General features: G+C 50.6%; 1 protein-coding gene across 4 annotated transcripts in view; it reads right to left on the reverse strand.

Annotated features, from left to right (window-relative positions):
• NTN1 (netrin 1) overlaps positions 1 to 27,915 on the reverse strand; it is a 191,193-nt gene that overhangs the window by 154,986 nt on the left and 8,292 nt on the right. Inside the window, exons 1-2 of one of the 4 annotated variants that reach the window (XM_053892804.1) lie at positions 20,076 to 20,187; positions 18,241 to 19,322 (exon numbers count right to left, since the gene is read on the reverse strand). In XM_053892804.1, coding sequence (XP_053748779.1) covers positions 18,241 to 19,258 — 1,018 coding nt within the window. In that variant the 5' untranslated portion in view covers positions 19,259 to 19,322; positions 20,076 to 20,187. Of the gene's footprint in view, positions 1 to 18,240; positions 19,323 to 19,798; positions 20,011 to 20,075; positions 20,188 to 27,915 lie in introns of those variants that run through there. The other 3 variants (XM_053892807.1, XM_053892805.1, XM_053892806.1) reach the window with 3 other exon arrangements.

A 27,915-nucleotide genomic window follows, 5' to 3' on the forward strand; every position in this document is an offset into this window, starting at 1 on the left:
GTGACACCCACTGAAGTTCACGGTACGGTGCGTGCGTTTTTCCTGGTATCAGTATACAAGAACCAGCTTTGCCCTGGGCACAGCATTCTGCTCGGAACTTGACCTTTCAGATACGACCCCGTGACACCCCCGCTTTTACTCGGAGTTCATGTGCCATATACGCCTTTGCACGTCCCCAGTTTTTTAAAAGGTTGGACGACTCTGCCTCCTAATTGGTTAAATACTGAGAGCGATGGATAATGTTAGCGTCTCCCACTAAGATTGTGTTTTTGCTCCCCGTAGGCGAACATAAAAACAAACATACAGAGTATCTGGAGAAAAAGAAAAATCGGTAGAGATCAATTTAACTAATATGTTGAAGTCTGCCCTAACACAGAGTTCTCCTTCAGTTCCTATGGAATATTAACAGAACTGATCTTACACACACACACACACACACACACACACACACACACACATACAGAGACACATGAGATTATTAATAACTATACAGGCTGCAATAAAGTTGGCCATTAATAACAAATCCTATATTTTAAGGAACCCACTTGCCTGGAAATGAAAATCCAATTCATAAATAACTCCAGGAGCAGAAAGAAGGTGAAAGTCACAATGACACATTGTCATTGTCAAAGCAGGGACAGTGGCAGGATCAGACTGAATGGAAACGAAGGGCGGGTACTGAGAACCGCTCTGTAGACAAAAGTCACAGCCTCAGATGGTTTCTCTGTCAAGCAGGAATCAGAAAACTGTGATATTAGCTGAACTGAGCATTTAACGAAAAATATCTCGAGGGCCGCAAAAACAAGAAATGAATAGAAATGAAACGGAAATTAGAAAATTGGAAATAAGGGCACCTGGGCGGCTCAGTGGGTTAAGCGTCTGACTCCTGGTTTCAGCTCAGGTCATGATCTCATGGTTTGTGGGTTCGAGCCCTGCATCGGGCTCTGCACTGACATCTTGGAACCTGCTTCGGATTCTCTCTCTTCACCCCCTTCTCTCTCTCTGTTTCTCTCTCTCCCACTCTCTCTGCCCCTTCCTCGCTCTCTCTCTCTCTCAAAATAAATAAATAAACATTAAAAAAAAGAAAATTGGAAACAATATACAACATTCAAAACCAAGGGACAGCACCAAGCAGTAAGTTAAGAGCCCTGCTACTGAGAGCAGGTGGGTCCTGTTGGCCTAACACCCTGGGCTTTGTCACCGTGTGACATCAGGCAAGTTCAAGGTCTTTTTTTTTTAAGGTTTATTTATTTCTTTAAGTCTATTTATTTGGGGAGACAGACAGAGAGAGAGAGAGCGCAGGGGAGTAGCAGAGAGAGAGGGAGAGAGACAGAATCCCAAGGAGGCTCCAAGCTGTCAGCACAGAGCCTGACGCGGGACTCAAACTCACGAACTGTGACATCATGACCTGAGCTGAAAGGAAACCAAGAGTCGGATGCTCAACCGACTGAGCTGCCCAGGCACCCCAAGATTTTAAAACCGAGTGCACACACAGTACTCAGCACGGGGCCTGGCACACAGAGAGCGTTTAATAGACGTTATTAGGTGTTACCACCGTCGCTCTCAAAAATATCAAGAAAACAATAAACCTAGGCAAGAAGAGAGTGAGAATAAATATGCAGTGTCAGAAATCAGAAAGGTGGTATAGACACATATGGAAATTTTCAAAAATAGTCTTAGTGATTGTTATCTTTACAACTATGGTAAAAATCTGGGTGAGTGAGGGGCGCCTGGGTGGCTCAGTCAGTTGGGCGTCCGACTTCGGCTCAGGTCATGATGTCAGCATGTCACAATCTGTGAGTTCGAGCCCTGCATCGGGCCTTGTGCTGACAGCTCAGAGCCTGGAGCCCACTTCCGATTCTGTGTCTTCCTCTGTCTCTGCTCCTCCCCCACTCGTGCTCTGTCTCTCTCAAAAATAAACATTAAAGAAAAAACTTTTTTTTTAATCTGGGTAAGTGATAATTTTCTTGGAAAACAAATTACCAGATTGGACTCAAAAAGCAGATGAAAAATTCCTGAATAAACATATAAGCACGGAAGAGATTGAAATGGTTATCGAATAAGTACTTCCACAATGGCACAGGGCCCAGATGGGCTAATTCGGGCAAATCGTCAAGGGACATCTATTTCTCATGCTACTTAAATTATTCCAGAGCACAGAAAAGTCTGGAAATTTCTCACTTCAGAATGTAAAGTTAGAATCGCCCTGATACAAAAGGCAATATAAAGAGAAAAAAAGTTCAGGCAAATCTCACTTTTGAAGAGATCTAAAAAAACCAAAAATAAAATATTATCAAAGAACAACCTGTCACCAGATAAACGTCTTCCAAAATGCTAAGAACAGTTCAAATTTAGAAAATCATGAAACCACAATGAGATACCACTTCCTACCCACCAGAATGGTTATAATCAGAAAGAGAATAAGTATTCACAAGAAGAACATGGTGAAGGGGTGTCTGGGTGGCTCAGTCGGTTGAGCGTCAGACTCTTGATTAAGCTCAGGTCATGATCCCTGGGTCATGGGATCGAACCCCACATCAGTCTCCATGCCGAGCATGGAGCCTAAGATATTCTCTCTCTCTCTCTCCCTCCCTCTCTCTCTCTCTCTCTCTCTCAAATAAAATGTTTTAAAAAGCAAAAGAAGAAGAACGTGGCGAAAACGAAACCCTCATCTGCTGCGTGTGGGAATGTAAAATGGCGCAGCTGCTTTGGAAAATGGTCCGGCAGTGCTCCAAAAAGTTAAACAAAGAGTTACCGTGTGACCCAGCAAGTCCCTCTTAGGTATAAGCCATGAGAAACAGGAACACATATCCACATACACATATCCACCTGAACATCAGTTCTCATAGCGGCATCATTCCTAACAACCAAAAAGTGGAAACAACCCAAATGTTCGCCAACCGATGAACACGTCAATAAAATGTGGCATATGTATACAATGGAGTACTCTTCAGCCATACAAAGGGATGACGTACTGACACGCTACGACGTGGAAGAAGCAGGAAAACATTACGCTAACCGAAAGTAATCAGTCAGAAGGGCCACATATGGTATGATTCTCTCTGTGTGAAATGTCCAGAACAGGCAAATCTGTAGGGATTGAAAGTGGATTACTGGCTGCCTACGGTTGGGGTGCTTGTGGGTTAAGTGGGTTAGGAGGGAATGGAGAATGATGGTCAATGGGTACAAGATTCTCTTGTTGAGAGAAAGAATGTTCTGGAATTACCTTTAATGATGGTTGCACCACTCCATAAACATGCTCAAAAACATTGAATTGTATACTTTAAATGGGTGAATTGTATGGTATATGAATTATATCTCAATAAAACTATTTTAAAAAATTTAGGAATGCAAGTAATGAAATTCATTACATTAATAGTCAAAGCAAGTATATGATCATTTTGATTAATATCCAAAGGATTAATATTCCACATATTCTTCTTATTTAAATAATTTATTTATTTTGAAAGACAGAAAGAACCAGTGGGGGGGGGGGGGGGGTGGAGAAAGAAGGGGACCGAGGATCCAAAGCAGACTCCAAGTTGACAGCAGAGAGCCCAATGCAGGGCCCAAACCCACAAACCACAAGATCATGACCTGAGTTGAAGTCTAACACTCAACTGACTGAGCCACCCAGATGCCCCAATAGTCCACATATTCTTAATTTAAAACAACAACAACAAAAAGGAGCAAACTTCCCAGTAAATCAGGAACAGAAATAATTTCTTTAAGCACAATAAAAAAAATCTATATTAAAACTAGTAACAAAAACATACCCAGTGATAAAACTCTAGAAACATTCTTACTCGGGTCAGAATCAACACACAGGTATATGCCAGCATTCCTATAAACTGTTTTTTTGAATTCTATCCAATGCCATAAGACAAGAAAAATAAAAGTACAAGTATTAGGGGAAAAAAACTAAAACATTCATGGTTTGAGGATTATAGTTGAATATGAAAAAATCCAAGAACAGAGAATTAACTGAAACACTATTAATTTAAAGACCTACAGGTTGCAAAATACTTATATAAAAATCATCAACCTTTCTATATGTCAGCAATATCCAGTTAGGAAATAAAAGGAGAAGGAAAAAATCTTTGTCCTAATAGTAATCAGAATTCTAAACACATGGAAATCAACTTTCTTTTAAGAAGTGTGAGGCTGGGGCGCCTGGGTGGCTCAGTCGGTTGAGCGTCCGACTTCAGCTCAGGTCACGATCTCGCAGTCCGTGAGTTCAAGCCCCGCGTCGGGCTCTGTGCCGACAGCACGGAGCCTGGAGCCTGCTTCTGATTCTGTGTCTCCCTCTCTCTCTGCCCCTCCCCCATTCATGCTCTGTCTCTCTCTGTCTCAAAAATAAATTAAAAAAAAAATGAAATAAAATAAGAAGTGTGAGGCTAGGGGTGACTTCATGGATCAGTCGGTTGACCATCCAACTCTTGATTTCTACTCAGGTCATGTTCCCAGGGTTGTGGGATCGAGCCCCACATCAAGCTCTGTACTGAGGGTAGAACCTGCTTGGGATTCTCTCTCCCCCTCTCTCTCTTTCTCTATCTCTCTCCTTAAAATTAAAAAAAAATGTTTTAAATGTGAGGCTAAGGTTTAAAATTGTAAATCTATCTACCATATACCTCTTAGAATGCCTAAAATTAAAAGTCTGACCATATCACCATGTATACTGAAAAGACTGACGATATCAAACGCTGGTGAGGAACGAAAATGGAGAAACTGGAACGCTCATACACTGCTGGTATAAATGGAAAGTGGGAGTACAACCATTCTGGAAACCAGTTTGGCAGCTACTTAGAAACTTAAATATACCCCTACCATATTATACAGTCACTCCACTCCCAAGAGAGATGAAAGTGTCTCTGCCTGCAAAAACATGCCCCAGAATGTTCATACCTGCTTTATCTGTAATAGCCAGAAATAGGACATGACGCCAATGTCCATCCACAGGTGCATGGCCAAATTGGGGTATGTCCACACAACAGAATACTACCAGTGACAAAAAGCAGTGAACCGCGATGCTCATAGCATCATGAATGAAGCTCCAAATAATCATGCAGACTAAAAGAAACCAGACAAGGAAGAAGACATACCATATGACTCCATTTATATAAAACTCTAGAAAGGCAAACTAATATAAAATGACAGAAAGTGCTCTGGTGGAAAGGGGCAGGAAGTGTGGGAGGAATGACCAAGTAGCATTAGGAAACATTTGAGGCTGATGGATATGTCCTATATCTTGATCGTGGTGATGCTTTCATAGGTACATACACATGTCAAACTTAACCAAAGTACACTCTTCAAATATGTGCAGTTTATTGATTTCAATTAAAACTCAATAAAACTTTTTTTATTTAAGAAAACATTTTTTTAATGTTTATTTTTGGGGGAAAGAGACAGAGACAGAGAGACAGAGAGTGAGCAGGGGAGGGGCAGAGAGAGAGGGAAACACAGAATCCGAAGCAGGCTCCAGGCTCTGAGCTGTCAGCACAGACCCCGACGCAGGGCTCAAACCCACAGACCGCGAGATCATGACCTGAGCCAAAGTCATAAGCTCAGTCGACTGAGCCACCCAGGTGCCCCTCAATAAAACTTTTTAAAAACTTATCTAGAAGAAACAAAGGGAAACACAAAATTTGTGATTTTGACCAGATTTATATCGTACCCATTTCTTATCCTTACAACCCTAATAGAGACATTTCGATAATCTAATCTATTAAGCACAACAGTCGAGTTGATACAGTTACAATTTAAAAAGTGTAAAGCGATCCATTGTCACCAAGTTCAGTTTAAGAACAGAGTCATCAAATTATCAATGGCATGCGTACCAAAGTTTGACAAACTCAACTAAAGCCCACGTGTGCATACATACGTAAGAACAGCAATGAGAATAAATGAAAAAGAACCAATGTGAAAAGAATAAGTCAGTAAATACTGAAGCCACCAGGCACCAAAATGCACTATCCAAACAGATAGGAAGTGGCAGGAAAACAGATCAGTGAAACAAAATGGAAAATCCAGAAAACCGATCCAAGTGTATAGAATACTTAAGCATTTAATAAATATGGCATCTCAAATCACTGAGAAAGAATGATTTTTTTCCAACAATTGTCACTGAATAACTGGCTACATATTTGATGAAAAAAAATATAGAGATCCTTACCTCACACCATATGTCACAATTAATTCCAGATGGACGAAAGATTAAAATATATGACTTCGAGTTCTGGCAACAAGGGGGACTGAGCTCATGCAGAACCCCTACCGCTACTAACATGTAGAAATACTAGATGAAATGTACTTTTAAAAAATATTTAATCCACAGCAGATCTCACAAGAAATAAAAGGAAATCCCCAGGTGCTGGAGGAAATAAGAATCTGAAAGCTAACGTATTAGGAGAAACATTGAGACCGTGGTGACCAAGGGATGTGTGTGAGTGGAGCTGGAAGAGAGGGAGAAGAGATCAAAGGAAAGAAAGCCTGGTTATTTGACCTTTCGTGGCTTTGGACTCGGGTTTTAGGACCCATACACAAAAAGGAAATGAGACCTTGGGTCTTACAAGGCCAGGAAGGAGTTAGAAATGAGACCCTGAATTCTTTCCTCTAACAAATACTTTAGTGAGTACCTACTATAGGCCAGGCCTCTTGTGAACAACTCAGACAGGACTCCTGCCCTTGCATAATCTTGCTTTCTTTTTTTTTTTTTTTAATTTTTTAATGTTTTTATTATTTATTTTTGAGAGAGAGAGAGAATGCCAGTGGGGAAGTGGCAGAGAGAGAAGGAGACACAGAATCTGAAGCAGGCTCCAGGCTCTGAGCTGTCAGCACAGAGCCCTGTGCGGGGTTCGAACTCACGAACCACGAGATCACGACCTGAGCCAGGGTTGGACGCTTAACCGACTGAGCCACCCAGGCGCCCCCATAATCATACCTTCTAACAAGTGTTACAACAGAACAAGTGGGAGAATGGAAAGACAGTTCATAAACATAATAAAGGAGTAAATTAAGTAGCATGTTAGCAGGTAGGTTAAGTGTTATGGGGGGAAGAGGAGAAAACAGAGGAAGGTAATGATGCGACCAAGGTATGATCAGGAGCGTGTGCGTGTGCACGCATGCGCACGTGCACAAAGGAGACAAACACAGATGGGTGATGAAGTGTTTTAGGATATTATTTATTTTTTATAGTTTATTTGCTTATTTGAGAGAGAGAGAGCATGCACAAACAGGGGAGGGGCAGAGAGAGAAGGATACACAGAATGTGAAGCAGGCTCCCTGCTCTGAGCTGAGAGCAGAGAGCCCAATGCAGGGCTCGAACCCACGAAGGGCAAGATGAAGACCTGAGCCAAAGTTGGACACCCAACAGACTGAGCCATCTAGGTTCCCCTGATTTAGAATATTACTAAGAAGGATAGTCAAGGCAGGCTTCACTGAGAAATGACAACAGATCAAGGGACTGAAGAAGCCATCCATTTGGGTGTTGGACGGCAGAAACTACCAGTAAGAATAGTTCAGGGGCCTGGAGAACAGAGTAGATAGGAGAGGGAGACCAATTAGAAGACTAGCAGTGATCCAGGCCTGGAAGGGACTGGAGGAAAATGCATACTCCTCACTTAATGGAAAAATCAGTCCCGGGCCCACGATAAACTCTAAGATGTCTGGTAAAATCACTCAGTAGGGATACTCCAGAACTAAGACCGGTGGGATTTCCACAAAATTTCCCAAAAAGATAAGCTCACAGTCAGACATTACAAAACACACGAGGAAATCACTTGCATGAGCAAAGGTCAGGAGACGAAGCAAACAGGATGATCGGTCCCCCCAAGAAGCTGAGCTCATCCCATCAAACAAAAAAGGACTCCAGGCTTACGTTATGTTTCAGACTATTTACAAGGAAATGACGCTGAGCAAAAGGCAGGTACCTGAAGGGAACATATGGGATGATTTCATTTATATGGAGTTCAAGAGCAGTCAAAACCAAATCAAGGGTGCTAGAAGCTAAGATGTCGGCATACGGTGGGGTGGGTGATTTGAAGGACATACGGAGGCCTTCTGGAAATATTTTCTTTCTTGATGGCTGAGCTAGTTACACAGGTGAGTTGATTCTGTCAACATCCATCCAGCTGCACACGCGCGATCTGAAGAGAGGAGCCCAGCCAGCTGACACGCAGGAGGGCCAAGAAGGAACACATCCCACGTCTTCCCCTCCCCAAGTGGAACAGAGGAGGAGAAATCCCTGGTGGTCTTGAGGGGCGGGGCCAAGTGAGGTCCTTCGCTCTCAGAGCCTGACAGTCTTTGGAGGGACCGCCCCCCCCCACCAATGGAATAGAGGGGGGTTGGGTAATACAGACCAGGAAGGAGGTGCATTCTGCAGGAACACAGACTATCAGAACTGAAGATGGTCTTCGTGCCCCAACCCCTCACTTTACAGAAGAGGAAACTGAGGTCTAGAGAAGCCAAGGGCACCTTTGCCCCCCCCCCCCCCGCCCCAGTATCATCGGTTTTAGATCTGGATATATGCGGGTGAAAGACGAGAGGCAGCCAGACACAGCGGTGAAAAGCAAGACTCTGGGGCCCACCCCGCCTGGATCCTAATTCCAACCCCACCTCCTGCTCCATGCGTGACCCTGGGCAAGCTCTGTGTCTGCCACGCGCCTGTTTCTTCCCCTGTAACGTTATGCACAAATGTGAATCTGCACAGCCGCCTTCTGCAAAATGTTGGGCCGGTGTATAACCACCATGTCCTGGGGCTGAGCTGACACCTCCCCCAGGGTCCAGGGATGCTGCCTCTGGACACACGCCCAACAGAAACGCATTCGCATGTGCACGTGGCAAAGACGAGAGAGGAATTTCCCGAAGAGTAATAATAACATAACCCACGTCATAGTCTGCTGTGGGGAGCAAATGAGGTAATATCCGTACGGTGTTTAGAACAGAGCACGGCAGTAGGGAGGCTGACGGACGTGTGTGTGTGGTGATAAAAACCCAAAGTCGAGGACGAGCGCTCTGTCTCTGGGTCTCCTTCCTATGCAGAGGCTCCTCTCTTTCCCCGGCCCCCCATCTACCACGGGGGTCTTGCACGGGCCCCCAGGACGCCAAGGATATGGAAGGCACACAGAGCTTCGACGACGTACCCAAAAGTCCCAAGCAGTGTGAGGCTGGACGTGGGTTCTTTCAACCATTACCCCTAACGCATACATCTTGACAGTCCGTATATAGTTTTTTCGTGTTTATTTATTAAGGGGGAGGGGCAGAGAGAGAGGGAGACACAGAATCCGAAGCAGCTCCAGGCTCCGAGCTGTCAGCACAGAACCCGACGCGGGGCTCGAACTCTGCGAACCGTGAGATCACGATCTGGGCTGAAATCAAGAGTCGGACGCTTGACCAACTGAGCCACCCAGGCGCCCCCTGATAGTCCATATATTCTTAGACAGAAAGCCGTGCTCTCCGATCTTCATTCCTACGGAGCAGGAAAATAGCACGTGCCTGTCACTTACATGTGGCTCATATTCTTCTGTGGGCATCCTGGACTTAAGAAAAACCACCAGCCCTCCCACCCTGGTTCTAACAGTAAACAGGGCTGAGAAACACAGAGAAATGCCCCATCTCATTCTTCCCTAGCATTTCTCGCTATCGTGATGGCCCATCGGCCTGGGAACACGGCTTCAGAAGGGCTGGAGCGAGCAGTGCTTTGCGCCCTTCTCGGCCAGGCACTCTCTCTCCCCGAGTTCTCGCATGGTCTGAGCCAGGAAGGGAGACAGGGCCGGGTCTGGGAAGGAAGAGTTGGCTGGGAGCACCCTGTCCACCTCTGAGGGCTGACTTTGGGCAGAGGAAGCAAGCTGGCCGCGGGACTCGGGGCAGGGTGTCCAACAGCCCTGCCCTGGGGCGTCCAACTCAAAGGTACTTTCAAGTTTCTGATGCCAAGTCCTGTATCTGTAAACACAATGTGTTTCCTTTTTCATGCTGGGGTTGGAGCCGTTATTGTCTGGCACTTTCTACGCCGGCCGGAGCGTAAGCAGAGCACCGGGGGAAGTGGCCCCGGGCAGAGTCTCTCAATGCCACACAGATGTGGCTTGGGGGGGGGGGGCGAGGGCCCCGCTTCTCAGGTGGGAAGGGCCCCCCCCAACCCGGGAAGCCTCACCTCACCGGAGTCCTGAGCCCCGTCAGGATAGCTCTGGAGTTGTCCCCATCCAGTCCAGGGGAACCTGCCTGGGAGGGGCAGACACTGTGGGAGGACACTCTTTTCAGAGAACCTGGTCTCCCACGCTCTTGGCCAGAACAGAAAACACAGCAACAGAGCAAAAATGCACGCGGAAAATGTGTCGCAGTGGACTGTGACCCAGTCCTGCCATGTGACAGGAGCCAAATCCAGACCCTGCTTCCTCTGCAGAGCCTCAGAGCCTCCCCCGATCCGCGGCGTTGGGCCAAATTCCTCCCTTTGAACTGTGTTCACGGTTTAAAGTACAGGTGTACAAGAATTCACCCTTCTCATGCACAGCCTCCCCCCCCCCCATGAGAGTACATCGCACCTGCAGGGAGGGCACCCACTTCATGTGTCTTTACGTCCCGGACCCAACAGAGCCCCCTGACCCCTGACGGCTCTAGAAACGTCCACTCCCAAGGGACTTCTTGGTCTGCCGGCCCGGGGAGCTGGGGAAGGTCTTCTGCGGCCAAAGATGTCATACAGTTTTCATCTCCTAGGCTAATCCTAAGTAAGACCGGCTGCCTCGCGTGTTATAACGTAAAGGACTCCGATACCCGGTAACCATTTCTGGCCTTAAAGGAAAAGAGTGCTGTGATCGATTAGCAATGTCTGCCCTGGTGTCAGAACGGGAGGAGGGCTTTTGCTGAGTCCTCACCCTGGCCACTCCAAGCAGGAAACAGATCAAATCAGAAGCCCTGGCCAGTGATAATCAGACGGGCCAAGGTGAGGGGCCCAAGTATCTACTTGAGATGCTCCACCAAGTATCGAACGCAGGGCAACACACAGGTGCTCTGGGAAACTACGAGAGGTCTATTTTCACTTCCTGGTTACCTAAGTAAGACTCAGTTATTCAAACCCAGCCCATTTAAAGGTCCCTATGGCCCTACAGATTGTTGAACTCAGGCGTGGAACTTTTGGAACGTGGAACAGACGACTGCTCGTGACAACCAATACTCTCTCTCATCTGTAGGCAGAAAAGGACCCAGGGAGGAAAAAAATCTAAAAATCTATCAATAGCACCAGCCGGAAGAGGGCACGAATGGGCTCCACACGGAAACTCGGACTACCTGCACAGGGGGCTGATATCTCCCATGCGTTACCCAGGCCAGTCCTAAATCCTCCACAAGAGGCAGACTTTCCAGCACCTTCTTCCAGGCTGAGGTGGGAAGATTCCTTGGTTATCAGTGGCTGTAACGCACTAGGGTGTCGCTTTCTGCCTTTCAGCGTTTCCATGCAAGAAATTTACTTCGCCCTCTGAAAAGCCAACACCTCCCCCCCCCCCCACCGCCCCGGATCAGCCTGGACGTCCGCCACACCTACAGATATATGGGTCTTCTGGATCTCCTCTACACGCGTAAACGCACTGCAGCACGAATTCATTTCACCCTAACGACAGCTAGTACACCAGTCCCAACGGCAGAAGACCTGGGGACCTCCAGGGAATGCCTCGAACACGGGCAAAGGCAGAGCCCGCTTCTGGGGCAGTCACTGAAGCGTCGGAAGAGAAAGTCCCAGATGAGAGGCATCCCACATTTCGTCCATCCCGTGACCACAGCCCCTTCTTGTCTCTGTCAGAGCGCAGAACCCGCACAAAAGAACTGGGGGAGGCGGGGAGAGGGGGGAGGTGGGGAGGGGGGTGGGATTCACACACATTATACAACGTCTCGAAGGCCAATTAAAAGCCAATTCTGAGTTTCCAATGGGAATGCGTTTTTGGAACAAGAATACAACGATGCGATACTGAACTCACTATGTTGTGCGACACAGGTCAATCAGGACGACAGACAGCATGGAGGCAAAGAGATAGACTGTGTCTGGAGGACTGTCTCAGGGCAGCTCAGACATTTCAGGTGTTGTTCAGAAAAACTGCCCCTCGGAGCTGGTTACAACAGGATGCGGTTCTTAGGTAATCAGCCTTATTATTAGTGTTATTATTAAGGGTTTTTTAAATTTATTTTTGAGGGGGGGGGGGAGACAGAGCATGAGTGAGTAAGGGGCAGAGAGAGAAACACACACAGAATCCGAAGCAGACCCCAGGCTCTAAGCTGTCAGCACAGAGCCCGACGCGGGGCTCGAACTCACGAACCACGAGATCATGACTGAGCCACCCAGGCGCCCCTATGTGACCAGGCTTTGAAACGAGCATGATCGATACTCCCCCTTGCTCTCCGCGCATGCAACGGCCTCACTGAATAAGCCACGATGTGCCCCGCAGACCGCTCCACACTTAGTTGTGTCTGTGCAAACACTGCCCTTTGGTGGCGGGGACGTCCGTCTTTGGAAAGCTCCCATTCCATGCGGTAATCCGATTCATCAAAACAAGGCACACAGGAAGCATCTGGCACGATGCCTGGCGCTTAGTAGGGATCTGTGGTCTGTCCTCCAGGGTGCAACCTGACGGTCACCTTGGACCGCCACCGGAACCTCTGCCATTCCCCTCGGCCGCCCAAGCCGATCGATGCCCCATCTTCCAAGGCTGCAGAGACCACAAGGGCACTGTGTCTTTCCAGACGACAGGCAAAATACTGTGGGCCACTCTGAGTAAGTATTAGGCTTAAATCCTGAGCGTTTCAAAAGCCCTCTGAGACCTGCAGTCTCCCTCTAATGAAAGGCATTGCAGAAACCCAAGGTATGATTATCACTTCTGAAAGGAAGAAAAAAAAACAAAAAACCTACTGACTCACAAAATCTCCTTACTGGTGCATCGACAGATAAGGCTGTTTTATAATCCAGTTCCCTAGAGAGCCATTTATTTTGGTGAGGCCAATGTGCATAACAGACACTATAGAAGCCATCGAGATAACACGAAGAACAACCCAGTGGACATTTGAAGTGTAAACATAAAAGTCTATTAAGAATACAATGTTGGTTTAATCCCAAGACAAAAAATTTACTTAATGAAAAGCACAACTCATTTCAAGAAGGAAATATCGATACCAGCTGTGAGCAGAAAATGAGGGGATTCCTTCCAGGGAACATCTGAATTTCAACCCACTGCCTTTCCAATATTTACTCTGGACATAAAGTCTCAAATACTTTTCCGAGGATCTCATTTTTCTACGGGAGGAGGAGGTCAGAGAGGAGTCTGGGCAGGGCCAAAAAGGCCTCTTGGCAAAGCCTGGAAATGCACAGACCCACCCTCGAAGGTTTATCCAGACACAAGTCTGTCTCCCGTCTCTCAGTAGAGGAGGGAGCAGCCTCCTTGCCCACCAGGTGCTCAGGAGAAGCCCAGCGGAGACCCTCCCTCCAGCTGCCGTGGGGCCCACCGAGATAAATGTCGGCCCCGCGTTACCAACCTACGTGAGCTGCACCCACCAGCTCCATGCTCGTGGCCAGGATGCGCCCGTAAACTCCCCTCTCCAACAACACTCCTTGGCCCCTTCCTTGGTTTTTTTCCATATGTTCCAGAGAAGCAAGGGAGATAATGAGCACTAGGGAAAAGGAAGAGGCCTTATTAAAGAGGATTTTCTGATCATGAGCTCTGTTCCACCACCTCCGAGAGAGCTCGCGGGCCCTGGAGATGAAGAAAACGCTTGGCCATCACCAACGCTTATGGATGTCAAGACCCACCAGAAAGCATCCAAAGTCTCTTCCCTTATATTCCTAACAGCCAGCTCCCATTCGTCCTGATGGCTAAAATGAAGGACAATTTCTTACATGCAATTTCACATTTAAATATGTATGAGCACAATTAATACAGCACGACATAATCAACATAGACACGGAACCATCTCCACTTCCAGAAGTAACAGGTCGTTCCATCTTCTCTCCTGTATGTGGATATATAACGGCCCCCCACCCAACCACCGACCCAACTATCCATGCATCCATCCATCCGTCCGTCCATCCGTCCATCCTATGTGGAGTCAGCACGAAGGGTCCGATGCGATAAACGTCAGGTCAAAAAGTTTCTAGCTCTGCCATCTATTAACTACGTGGCTTTGGGTAAACCATTTTAGTGTCTCTAGGTCATGGTTTTCTCATCTGTGAAATAAGTGCCATCATCCTGCTTATTATTAGCACAGCCTCAATGATTAAATGACTAATACGAGTGCTTGGCAAAAAATAAGCTCTCAAGCGTTAACCACCATAATGACGGTAATTATAATAATTACGAAGACTGTAAAAACATTCACTGGTCTACAGCTCTGTGCCAGGCTCTAGCCTAAGCGGCACATAATTTCAGCCTTCTGATTTTGCAAGAGTCTTTAGTGGGGCATTGGATTTCTCACAGCAACACCTCCAATATAACACCCCTCTCCTGCTGGGGATGATGGTGGGCCAAAGTGCGAGAGCCATTTACAGCATGAGGGACCCCCCCACCGCCGCCAGCCAAAGCCATGTTTAAACAATTACCAGCATTATGTTGCAGGTACCCATGACCATAGGAGGCTAGCCCAGCACGGTGCTCATCTTGCAGAGACCTCTTTTGTGTGGGTTTTGGGTTTCAGCTGGGCAACGCAAAGCCATAGAGTGAGTCGCAAAACAAGTTTTCATAAGCTTACCCTGTCACAAACCAGGCAGGGGTTCACAGTGACATTCCCACAGTAAGATTAAACAGCATGCTTCGTCAGGCACTAAATACTAACACAGCTCCGATGTCAGGGGGACACTGATTAAAACTGATGTCAATAATTTATGAAACACAATATGGTCTTCAGATGCTCTTTTGAAAAAAAAAAAAAAAAAAAAAAGGAAGGGGGGAAAAAGGGCCTAGCAACCCAGGTGGTTTAAAACTGTTCATGCATTTTCCCTTGAACGTACGCACACCCCCACCATGCATGGATGCTTCTTTACGCAGTGAATGTAAATGCACATGTGTATAAGAGCATGTGAATGCTGCTGATACATATGGGCGGAAGAAAGTATTTAGTTATTCCACTGAGGGCTGTCGAGGCTGTAACGTTATACATGGTCTTGTCTTTCATATTGTTCTGAGGGGTTTTTTTCCTCCAGAAGAAATCCAAAATTGGATTTAAAATAAAATTGGGCTTTACAAAGTTCACATTTATTCCGGAGAGAACTCAACCTTGAAACACCAGAAAGAAAGCTGACCAAAGGAAACCTATAGGACATACACATTTCTTAGCAACCAGAAATTACCGCGGCCCCATCTAGAACCATGTAGTCAAATAATAACATCCATGGGTATTTTTTAAGTTTTAGGGTTTGGGGGGGGGGGCGGGTAGGGAGCAGGGGGGTTAACCTAGGGAAGGATGCCATTTTAGTCTATTATAAATCACTGTCTCATTATTTCATAAAGGCAAAGACAGAATAACACAGTGATGCTTCATTTTTTTTTTTTTATCAATACCGATTTTTGAAATTAAAAAACAACCTTCTTTACTTTGGCTCCGTTGTAGATAATCGGGGTACCTTGACTTGATATGTCAACAGTGTGAAATTCACAAGATGGGATTAGGTTGGGGAAAAAAATCTGAGCCGCTGATAGTACAAAAGTTAGTGTTTGAAGGATTTATTAATGCTTTTTTTTTTTCCCTAGCACAGTGCCCTGTAGTGTCTCAGAACACCTGTCAAATACTAATTCACTCACATATCTCCACTATAGGGCCTTTTCATAAAAAGCTCGACCTCTAATTGTAAATCACTTCTAAATTGTCTTTCCTGGCTTTCTCTTCTGTGGAATGATGGAAAAATCACCAAGATTTCAATTAAGACTTTATGGGAACTTCAACCTGACACTCCCGGGGCTATAACTACAAGATATCAGAACATCTATTCAAAAAGGAAACTATAAATAACTTGAACTTCGTTGAATTGGCTTTGCTTTTATGAGGTGACTGAATAATCGGCGAGATTTAAAGATACTTTAACTACTGAGAATTAAAATCACCTCAGTTAAAACCCAGAAAATATTGTTAGCTGATTGTTTGTCATGCAGATGATGTCCTCACCAGGCCTAATTAAACTTTTTGAACAAAAACACTTACTAATTACATTAGTTCATATGTTGATTGCTCAATTTGGCTTAAAGAAAAAAAAAAAAAAAGCAGTCAATCCAATTTCTGCACATAGTCAAGGCTCTGGTCAAAAGACAAAATCCTAAACTACAGAGACTATTCCAAAAGCATGACCATTGTTAACAACAAATGCGGTTTGTGTCTCCACATCCGAAGTGACTGGCAGAGCTGGGGGTAGGTGACGACTGTGAACACCATGGGCTAAGAGGAATCTTCAAGCCAGTACAATGTTACCACAAGACCCAGTTTACTGGCCTCAGTGTAGTGAGCTGCTTTTGTCCAATTTCCACCCTGCCCACTGACAACTGGAAGGTGTCTTTCGTTTGCACGTAGGAACTCAAACTGATAGCAAAACCGTGGGAGGCCCTTCAAATGTCAATAAAGGGTTTTTACGCACAAAAGGAAGAAAAGAAAAGAGGGAGGGGGAAAGAGAAGGGATGGGAAAAACCAACATTTCTGAAGGAACTGAGCAGATCAAAGGAATTTTATTCTCAAAGACCACTAAGTCAGGGTATAACTACTAGCTGGCTGCGGAATCCTGAGAAGTCTCTTCAATCTGGCAACCAGTCCCAAGTCCCTTAAATGAGGGGCATGAACAATCAGGTCTGCAAAAGCGGGACGCAGTGCAAAAATGGAGGCCGTGCCTGTGCAACAGGAGGCGAGACCCTTCGCAGACCAGGGCGCCTGACTGGGCCTCGGTGCCCACCCGGCTCTCCGAGACCTGTTTTGCGCCGGCTTGCTCAAAAATCTGCATCCACAGTCATGAGGCACAAACTATTCGACAACACCATGACAATTAATCAGAACCAGACTCCGAAACGTGTGTTTGTGGGGACGAGCAAACTTAGCCATGTGCCACAGTGGGAGAAGAATCACACAGTGGCAGCTGGGGGGTGCGGGTGGGGGAGGGCGCATAACTATAGGTTCACAAAAGATGCACACCCAATGGTATGTTGAGGGGCGAAATAATTTTCATTAAAATAGAATGTGGAAATTGGAAATTTACATCTCATACTAGAATCCTCTGGCATTCCTCTCCTCCTCCCCCCTCCCTTTTTTCTTTCTTTCTTTCTCTCTTTCTTTCTTTCTTTTCTTTTTTTTTTTTTGCTGGGGAGAAACTGACTTTCCACTGCAGCAAAGCTGTACAATTCAGAAATAGAACGAATCTCTCTCTCTCTCTCTCTCTCTCTCTTTTTAGCCTCATTTCTGACCCAACAGTGTTCACCAGTGCAAGCCTTGTCAGATTTCTTTCAGGACTTAAAACCCCATTACAAAGAGAGAAGCTGGATCCTTGGTTAATTCAAATCTGTTTCATTTCACCTAATTGTGACGCTAACAACACACACACACACACACACACACACACACACACACACATTTTGGTACACTTTTCTGGACCAGGATTGAATTATTTTAAAATCATTACTGAACTCTCCTTTGTAACCTGTGGATAGTAATTAATTTAAATCTCATCTTTAAATCCCAGCTAACACAAATACGCTGTTCAAAAGGGGCAAAAAAAAAAATATTTTTTGCCCCAAACTATGAAAGGCAAATGGAGGACGCAGGAGTGATATAACTCGCCCCAAACTGCAAATCCCTTTGCCATCTCCCAAGGGATCTGTGATCGCGGAGTCGGAACCCCCCGGGGAACAGGGCCGGGGTTCCCAACAGGGTGCCCAGCTGCAGCCCTGGGAAAGGGGGAGGGGGGGGTACAGCGGAGGCGGATACCAGGGTCCCGCCAAACTGAGGTTAAAGACAGTGGATGCTTTGCATTTGAGCCCGGAGTTAGGGGGACCGGTCGGCAAGCTTCCTGCAAAACCCTCTCCCCCGAAGCATTTCTCAGCCTTCCTGGCTTCCAGAGCCCGCCGGGCGCAAATCCGAGAGTCCCCGGCCAGCGCCACGCGCGCCCGTGAGCCCGCTCTCAGCCCTCCCGGGCCCAGGACTTCCCGGCACGCGCCTCCCACGGCCCGCGCGGCGTCCACGGGGCAGGCGGTCCTCGGGAGCCCGCCCGCCCGCCCGCCCGCGTCCCCGCGGCGCCCCACTCACCCACGCACTCGTTGGCCTCGCGGGCCGTGGCGCGCTGCCAGGGCCGGTCGTAGTGGAACGGCTTGCAGCGGTCGCATTCCGGGCCGGCCGTGTTGTGCCTGCAGTCGCACACCAGGCTGTCGTCGCGGTCGCGCACGCAGCGGGCCGCGTGGCCGTTGCACTTGCAGCGGCCGCCCACCTGCAGGTCGGACACGGCGTAGAAGTACGAGTCGCGCGCCAGCTCCGAGTCGTCCTCGTTCTCGTCGCCGAACGTGTGCAGGCGGCTGAAGGCCACGCGGATGTCGGTGGCCGTGACCCAGTCCTGGAGCACCGGCGAGTTGTCGAAGTCGTGCGCCGAGGGCCGCCCGTCCAGCGTGCTGAAGGCGATGAGGCCGCCGGAGAGCGGGCGCATGTCGGTGTGCGAGTCGGTGCACACGGCCTCCTGCTCGTTCTGCTTGGTGATGGGCGCGCGGTGCGGCCGGTTGTACATCTTGCGGCACTGCGTGGAGTAGAACTGGAAGGGCACCCACGTGCGCCCGTAGTCCATGGACTTGTAGATGGCCATGGACTCGGGCCGCGGCGAGCAGAACTGCAGGCTCACGTAGGTCACCTCGAACTTCTTGCCGAGCGACAGCGTGAGCGTGACGTTGTGCGGGAACTGCAGGTAGTTCTCGGACTGCCAGCACGTCAGGTTGTGCGGGTTGTTGAGGTCGGTCAGGAAGGCGGGCGGGTGCGCCTTCTTGGGGTCGGACGCGTTGCAAAGGTGGCAGGAGCGCAGCCGCTCCTCGCCGCGCTCGCTCACCACGCAGTAGCGCGCCGGGGGCCGGCCGCAGGTGCTGGACACGCGCACGTCCTTGCCGAAGGCCGCGTTGACGAAGTCGGGGATGCAGCGGCGCGGGTGGCCGTTCTCGTCCGAGCAGGGGTCGGGCTGCGCCGCCTGGCCGGAGAACATGCTGAGCCCGGGCCCGCCGCGCACCGCGCCCACCAGGCACGCCACCGCCGCCAGCGCCGCCAGCGCCTCCCACACTGCGCGCATCATGCCGCGTCCAGCCTGCCCCGGCCCCGCCGCGCCGAGGAGTCGGTCCGCCCGCCGCAGAAGGCGCCTGCGGAGAGAGGGGAGCTGCGCTCAGCCAGCCCGCCCCGCGCCCTCCACCCCGCGGCGGGCGGCGAGCCCGGCTTCCCCGGCACCATCCCCGCCGGCCGCCCGCCCGCCCGCCTCGCCTCGCCGCCCGCGGTCCCCGGAGGAGGGGGGGGGGGGGAGGCTTCCCCCCCACCCCCACCCCACCCCCGCGCCCCCCGAGCCCGTTCTCCCCCGGCCCGGGCGGCGAGCCGGGGCCGCGGGCTGAACGCTCGGCTCCCCGGGCCACCGCCGCCTCCACGCCGCCCGAGGGGGGCACGCCCGCGCCCGCCCGCACCCTCGGCGGCCGGCCCGCCCGGCGCCCCGAGCCCCGGCGCCGCCGCACAGCGCGGGGGACCCGCACGGCCCGCGCGCCCCCTTTTTCCGCCCGCAGCCCCCGGGGGTCCCCCCGGGCCGGCCCGGGTCGCGTCCCCGCCGCACAGTCCGCGCTCGGGACTTTACCTCCGGAGAGGGCAAAAGAGAAAGAAAAGTTTGCCCGGCCCCGGCCCGGAGCCCGCGCGCCGCACGGCGGAGAGCCTCTCGCTCGCGGCCAGCAGGCGCGTCCCGCCTCAGCGCGGGCTTGCGAGCTCCATGCCCGGCGCGGCCGCCGCTGCCCCGGCCCCGGCCCCGGCCCCGGCCGCCTCGCTCGCCCGAGTGACGCCGCGGCCGCCCGGCTCCCGCCGCTCCCGCCGCGCTCCGAGTGCCGCCCAGCCCGCGCCCGGGGCGCACACACACTCACGCTCGCTGGCGCGCACTCACACACACGCACGCACGCCCCCGAAGGCTCCGCCGCCGCCGCCGCCGCCGCTGCCGCCGCCGCCGCCGCCGCCGCCGCTGCCGGGAGTGGGGGGCGGAGGGGAGCGCGGGGGCGGGGGGCGGGGCCGCCGGGCGGGGCGCCGGCCAATAACGTCGGCGAGCAGCCGCCCGCTCGCGAGCAAAGTTTTAACCCCGGGAAAGAAGAAAGTTAAAGGGAAGCGGCCCGGGGCGCGGGGCGAGCGCGAGCGCCAGCGGGTGGGAACCGGGGCGCCCGGGGAAGGGCCGCGGAGACAAAGAGAAAGCGAGGCGGCGAGCGCCCGGGGAAACCCCGGAGAGGGGGCTGGGCCCGGCGAGCACCCCGGGGAGGGGAGGAGGGGCGGGCCGGGGACTGTCAGCCTCAACCCCGGGCCCCGCGCCGCCCCGGGGAGCCCCGCAGGTTTCCGCCGGCCCCACGCCCCGGGGGAGCGCGCCGGCGGGAGGGCGGGGAGGGGGGGGGAGGGAGGGGACGCTGTGCTCCCTCCTGGTCCCAGCCAAACACATCTGTGTTTGTTTTTTTTGCTGCGCCGAGGTCGGGCCTTCCTCCAAGCCGGCCCGATGGCCCCCGGTGGCACCGCGCACAGGGCCGTGCCCCTGTGGGCAGACAGCCGGGAATGGGGAGGAGGAGGAGGAGGAGGAGGAGGAGGAGGAGGAGGAGGTCACCTCTGCCTGCTCACCCCTTCTTCCTGAAGCCCACCGGGGGCAGGCGAGAAGGGGCTACTGGCGTGTGCCGCCCCCGCCCCCCCACCACAGTTGTCACCCTGCGGTTGGCCTATCTGCCGGAAGGGGAACGCGGCTCCTCGCATGCCGGGGATGCGGTGCTGGGCTGGAGGCCGGAGGGAAAGGCCCCTTCCAGGCGGGTCTGCCGGCCTCAGGCTGGGGACAGCCCAGCCCGCCCCAGGTCCCCCCCGCCACAGGCTTGTATTTTCAAGGGTGCTGTATACCCTGTACTATCTCACGGGAGCCTCGCAACAGCTTTGCAAAGTAGGTCTTAACTCCATTTCGCAGATGAGGAAACCGAGGTCAAGAAGCTTGCCCCACGTCTCCCAGCTAGTAAACATCAATCAAATCCGGGAATAGACACCAGGGGCTCCTGCCTCTCCTCCTTGTCAAATAAGCCCGCCCAATTATCGTCTCACGAGGCATCCTTGGGGCCACCCAGCTTGTCCTTGCCTCATCCTCTGCCACCTTACCAAAAGGACCGAGGACAGTGAGAGCCTCCTTTGACACTCTCGCAGTGGTAGCCAAAGCACTTTGAGGGAAAGAATACACCGGGCTGAGAGTTTCGAACTCAGTCGCAGTTGGTTTGTTACTTTTGGATGAATGATGTAGCAATAAATCTGGACTTTTGAAAGCCCAGGGTCCTGGTTCCGGCCCAAGAGCTGGCTTCCTGGATCCTCTCCATCGAGTGTCGCGTTCGGTCTTATTGGCATTTTCATAAACTGTGAGAATCGAAGAAGGGGCCTCGGGGCTCATTTGGCCCAGCTCAGTCTCCTTGGGAAAAAACCGCCTTCCCCAGCCTCCCTGAGAGAGGGCCACCCAGGCCAGCTCTTCCAGGGATGGGACTTCACCCACAGCCCAGGGACATAAATGCGTTCCCTTGCAGGAAGGGCCCGGGGTTCATCCTCTGCCCTCGGGGAACACTTTAGTTCTGCCTTCTCCCCGTGCCATTGACCACTCCCTACGCTGTTTATTTCTGCCTTGCCTTGTGGCAGAGAGGATTCTCGGTGACTTATGAGGGTACTTACAACATGACAAAATAACATAAATTAGACAGTGGGGTGGAAGGAGAGAAAGGAGAGGTTTAATGCTTGTGGGCTGTGAGATCCCAGTGCTGTTCTGAAAGGCAACATAGCAATGAGGAGCAGCGCTTTGAAACCCGAGCGTGTGGCCTTGGCAAAGTTAGCATCCTTCTGTGTTTTGCTTTCTTCATTTGTAAAAAGGGGACAAGAATATCCATCTCATAGGGTTAGGAGCATCAAATGAGTTAACACATACGAAGATTGTAGCTTATAATACGTGTACGTACACATTGTACTCCCGTAATGTACGTGAATAAAAGCGTCTGTGTGAATATACCTAAAGCCAGGCGCATGGTAAGCGGATGTAACAATGTTCGTCGTTACTATTAAGTTGCTAGATCCTTACAGACGTTGGCAGTAACTTAAAGTAGAGCCTTTTAATTACACGGAGAGAGGTTCATGACATATTATAAAATGGGGGGGGGAGCAAATTATAACACACTATGCCCCCAAAAGACACTATGCACAGTATAAGCTCATTTTTATTTTTATTTCTTAAGGATGCATAAAAAGACAACGCGGTTCACTGCCATCATCTCAGGATAGTGAGATTCCAGGTGATTTGCATTGAGTTTTGCCTGCAGGTTCTCAAGGTTGAGTGGTAAGGTAAGAAGGAGAGCTAAGAGAAGGAAGAAAAACCGGGAGGAGTAGAAACGGGAATAAAGCTAAACTCCTCCCTGGAAGGCCCTGTTCACCTCCGGTGGGTGGGCCACAAATGTGTCCCTAAGCTTTCTTGCAGCCAAAATTAAAAGGAGACCGTGTCGGTTAGACAATGCCCAGCGTCCGTGAGATAAAAACAGACCCATTACTCAAGAGAATTATAATTATTCATGGTGCTAACGTCAGACAGGCATTTCTCTTGGGGGGGGGGGCGGTGCATAAAGGAAACACAGTATGTGATAGTGAGCACACATCCTCAACGGCATCACCATGGTGGTCACAGTGGCAAGCTCCGTGGGACAGTTTCCATGATGGCCCATGACAGAAGCTGGTGGCATCACACCAAAACACGAGTCAGGAAAAGGCAGTCCGGCCAGGACGGGTCTGAAAGAGGCACGTCGGGGAGCCCAGCTCACTGCCCACACTACTTGGGTCTATTTTGGGGTTATCTACTGGGCTGGCTCACGGAGCTGGCTCCGAGCCTTCCTCCTGCCGTGCTGTTTCTGTCTGCAGAGTTTGTTTTTCTTTTTTTAATTTTGTATTTTTTAAGTAATCTCTACACCCCATGTGGGACTCGAACTCATGACCCCAAGATCAAGAGTCACAAGCTCTACCCACAGAGCCAGCCGGGCACCCTCGTCTGCAGAGCTCTTGATGGATCCTGCATGGCAGCAAGTTTGGAAATGGAGCGTAGCTATTCTGTGTTGATAGCTGGGCTCGAGCCGTGGTCTTGGGGTGGGGGGAGAGGGACACTTTGATCTTTTATTGTGGTCACTTGGGTACTAAGTGACTAAGTACTAGTTGACTTAGTACTAAGTGACTAAGTGACTAGGTACTGAGCATATCTTCTTTAATAGTTCCTGGTGGGCAGGACTGTCTGTATCCTGGAGGTCCAGAACATTCTGGGACACAGTAGAACTTGTCTCCCTCCGATCAAAACCCGCCTCCCTGCCGCTAATACACTTGATTCCATTCCAGCCCCACACGGAAGCCCAAACCAAGGCTCTCTGCCTCCTCAAAGTTTTGAAGTCAGCCCCCTATCATCCTTCATTTTTATCTGTTAGGCACGACGTTTCCAGTTTGCTTCACGATTTCCCACGGGACAGTTTTCTGGCCACTCGGCAGCCTCTCCCAATGCCTCTAATTTGTCAGTGTCCCTCCCTAAAGTACACTGCCCTCCGAGGGGACAAATGAAAAAAACAGATGTCCAAGTGTTGTGCGAGCTTCTCACCGTGGGGGTTATAAATACACACCCGAAAAGGCATGTTGGGCTTGAGCAGCAGGGTCCAGAGCACACACAGGAGTTCAAAACACAACAGTGCAGCTCTTGGGTGAGAAAGCAAATCCCCAGGTGTTTCTGGAAGGAATGCATCGGGAGGGGGAAGCCGCCATTCTTGGTGCCCAGCCTTACCTGGGAAGCCTAAGGATCCTTCTAGGAAGAGGAGAATGTGGCCGTTTTACAAGAAAATTTAGAAATAGAGGAGGAAGAGCAGGAGGGGGAGGAGGAGGACGAGGAAAGCCAGAAGGCTCAGGCGCCCTAGAAGTCAACAGGGGTGTTTCAAGGAAGGAAGGGTGGTGAGCAGTGTCCACATGCCTTCACGGTCAAGATAAGACCTGAAACGAGTCCTTTGGGTTGACTGAACGGCCAGGAAGTCGTGGGTGACCTTGGCTGTTTGGCTGGCAGTGGCAGAGGAGTGGTGGGGACAGAAGCCAGGCTGCCTCGGGTCATGAAAATGGGGACAGCAAGGGTAGACAACGTTCACGAAGTGCGCAAACACGTGGAAGGAAAGAGAAAGGGCGATAGGAAGGAACAGACGCAGAGACGTTGACGACGGATAGAATCAGCCTTGGAGAAGTGGCCGTCAGGTGTCCTGAGAGCACCTCTTGGTTCAGCGGAACAGAGAGTGACAGCATCTCCTAAGGGCACGGGAGCAAGTAGAAATATTATTGGGTCATTACGTAGGACAGGCTGATGCTTGCTGGCCAGAACTCAAGGTCCTGCTGAGGTTGGCGACCATCTGTGAGAAAGAAAGCCCCAACCGGCAAAGCCACCCCCCACCCCGCCGTGCTCAGCAGCCCTTGTGTGGACCTAGAAAAAGCAGAACCACTGAATTAATCTGGAGTTGCAGGTCTTTTCCAGGAGGTAGGACGGAAGGGGAAGAAGGTGGCTGCTGGGATGGGCCACAGAAGTAAAGTTAAAGAGAGAAAAAGTGAAGACAGGCCATGGACGGAAGAACTGGAGGCCAGGGTTCTAGAGCCGTGCTGTCCAATACGGTAGCCAGGAACCACATGGAGCTATTTCGATTCCAGCTTGAGTGATTTAAAATGAAATAACGGGGGCGCCTGGGAGGCTCAGTCGGTTAAGCATCCAACTTCGGCACAGGTCATGATCTCACGGTGTGTGGGTTCGAGCCCCGCGTCAGGCTCTGTGCTGACAGCTCAGAGCCTGGAGCCTGCTTTGGATTCTGTCTCCCTCTCTCTCTCTCAAAAATAATTACACATTGCAAAAAAATTGTTAGTAATAAAAAATAAATAATGAAAGATATAAAATGAAATGAGGTTAAAGCTTCTTCAATTGACCCTCATTTGGACAGAGGCAATAAAGATCCCTTCTATCATCGCAGAAAGTCCTATTGGACAGAGCTGGTCTAGAAGATTCAGGAAGACAGAAGAGGTGCGGTGAGTAGCTGGAGTCTGAACTGAAGATTCCAGAGGTGGGTGATAACAAGGCCCGCGAGGACAAGAGGGGGCTTTCTGCTGGGAGGCAGAGGGAAAGGTGACTGGAGATAAAGAGGTCAAGGTGCTGGATGAGTATCTTTTTTTTTTTTTAACGTTTATTTTTTGAGAGACAGAGAGAGACAGAGCATGAGCAGGGAAGGGGCAGAGAGAGAAAGGGAGACACAGAATCCGAAGCAGGCTCCAGGCTCCGAGCTGTCAGCACAGAGCCCAACACGGGGCTCGAACCCACGAATCGTGAGACCATGACCTGAGCTGAAGTCAGACGCTCAACCGACGGAACCACCTGGGCGCCCCTGTCCACCTGCATCTTAGAGACGTGCTGGCCCGGCCTCAGGACTTGGGGCAGAGATGAAGGCTGAACCAGGGTCTGGTGTCTTCAGAGAAAGAGGAGCGTGCCCTGGATTGTGGGGTGGAGGCGGGCGGATTCCAAGAAGGAGCTGTGGAAGCTACAACAGGTGCGTGTGGTTCTGGCCTTAAAGGAGCAGGGTGTCGTTTCTCCGAAGAAGCTGGAAAGAACTTTGCAGGTGGAGGAGGACAGTGGCCCCCGGTCCTGGGCGTTGGGCAGTATGGTGTGGGAGAATCGTCCCACTGAAGAGGCCCGTGGTGTGAGTGAGGGCCAGGCTGGGGGGATGGGGGGGGGGGGTAAGCATGAAGGTTGGGTGGGGGAAGCCATCAGTGAACACGGTGAGGACGCAGGGGAGGGCACCGGGGATGGGGGGCACCGGATGGCCCAGGCTGATGGTTTGAGAGTAAAGGCTCAGGAGAAGTGAGATGACCAAGGACCTTCATCCTGGGCATGACCGCGGGTCCTACTTTCTAAATCAAGCATTTACTGAATGCTTACTGTGTGCCAAGCCGTCTTCTAAGCATTCCATCAACGGCTAACTCGGAATACTGGTAACAGCCTTGCAGGATGGACACAGATAGCCTCATCATCTCCTCTTTACGGAGGAGGAAGCTGAACTACAGAAAATTACTGTGCTGAAGTAGACGGCATCACCGGTAAGCAGACGAGCAGGGATTTGAACCAACACGGGGCGGTGCCCGTGTCCGGAGGTCTCAGTCACGACCCACGGGCAAGACAGGCTTGGCTGACAATAAGCTTTTGACACATATGGGCCTCAGCTACGGCTGGACAGCGGAAGGGATGTGTGTCTGCCTGAACTATGAGCTGGGACCTGACTCGACTGAGCTTCTGAGTGTGTCAGGTTGTGTTAGGCGGGCAGACACGAAACGATTGGGTCCCCGGGACCCCCGACGGAGGCTGGACACTGCAGCAACGGAAGAGTGTGATGCAGGCGTCCGGGCTCCCCACAAAGGTCAGGGTGGCCTGCTTCGACAGTGTTTCCCTCAGAAACAGGAAGAAATGGAGGCAGGCAAACCTTGAGTTCTGGCCACCCCTGACCAACTGTGTGACCTTGCTTTGCCCATCCCGTGGTGAAATGGGGGTCATCGCGGGTACCATACAGGCTTTGGAGGCTGATTGAAAAGATGGCTGTGAAAAGAAAGAAGCTGGCCCGAGAGATGACAGTGTAGGGGTTTTCTGGCTTTTGACTCTCGACATCCCCAGATCTGGCTCCCGGATCCCCCACCCTGGAAGAATTGGGGGCATCCCCGTACTTCTAGAGCCCAGCTCTCCCGGTGGGCCTCCTGGAGGGTTGCTCAAGGGATCCCCTCTCCTCGGCAGAATTTCGGGAGATACGACTGTTCTGGAAACAGTTTTGGAGCATAGAAGAACAGGCCTGCAGAGAGTGTAGGGTTCCTGGAGATTTAGCCATTTCCTCAGCGGTGTGGATGATTCTCATCTTGAGCTCGGGCCTCCCCTATTGCCTGGCTTCTTGGCTGAGGATTCAGCAGTTGGGCACAGAAGCCCATACAAACCCCAAATCCCCCAAATCCTTTAATCTACCAGAGCTCTTTGAAGGGGCGAAAATGCCCCGGGGATAAGGGGACTGAGCCCCCGTCGTTTATTTTCATTTGCGAGAAGCTTTTGACAAGGTCCCACCCTGAACGCTATTGAGATAAAGAAAATGGTTCGTGGTGGGAAGCTTTGTCATGGGTGGAAGGAAACAAAGAATGAAAATAAGAGGAGAGTCCTGTGGGAGGAGAAAGTCGTTGGGGGAGGGGGTTCTCTTGAGTCCAGAGTTGGGGTTCAGTTCAGTTCATTACCTCTGGGTAATCACTGCAAAGAGGTGACATTGCAGTGATTAGCCAGAGGAAGGGAACGAGTGGGAGGCTTTCAAGAGATAGTGCAGGCAGGGGCATCTGGGTAGCTCAGTCGGTTGAATGTCTGACTCTTGATTTTGACTCAGGTCATGATCCCAGGGTCGTAGGATTGAGCCCCACATTGGGCTCCACGCTGAGTCTGGAGCCTGCTTGGCATTCTCTCTCCTTCTCCCTCTGCCTCTCTCTCTCTCTCCTCCTCTTTCTCTCTCTCAAATAAAACTTTAAAAAATTAGAAAATGGAAAGTATAAATGGGCTGGGGACATATGGTTAGCAGAAGGTGATGTATTTGGGGGAGAAATAGTCTGAAAAACTATTATAGGGCTAAAGGTTTTTAGGTACAGTTGAAAAATGCTATTGTA

This window comes from Panthera pardus, unplaced genomic scaffold (assembly GCF_024362965.1).
Source record: "Panthera pardus isolate Hobbes unplaced genomic scaffold, ASM2436296v1 HiC_scaffold_3, whole genome shotgun sequence".
In the NCBI taxonomy this organism is placed as follows: Eukaryota; Metazoa; Chordata; class Mammalia; order Carnivora; family Felidae; genus Panthera; species Panthera pardus.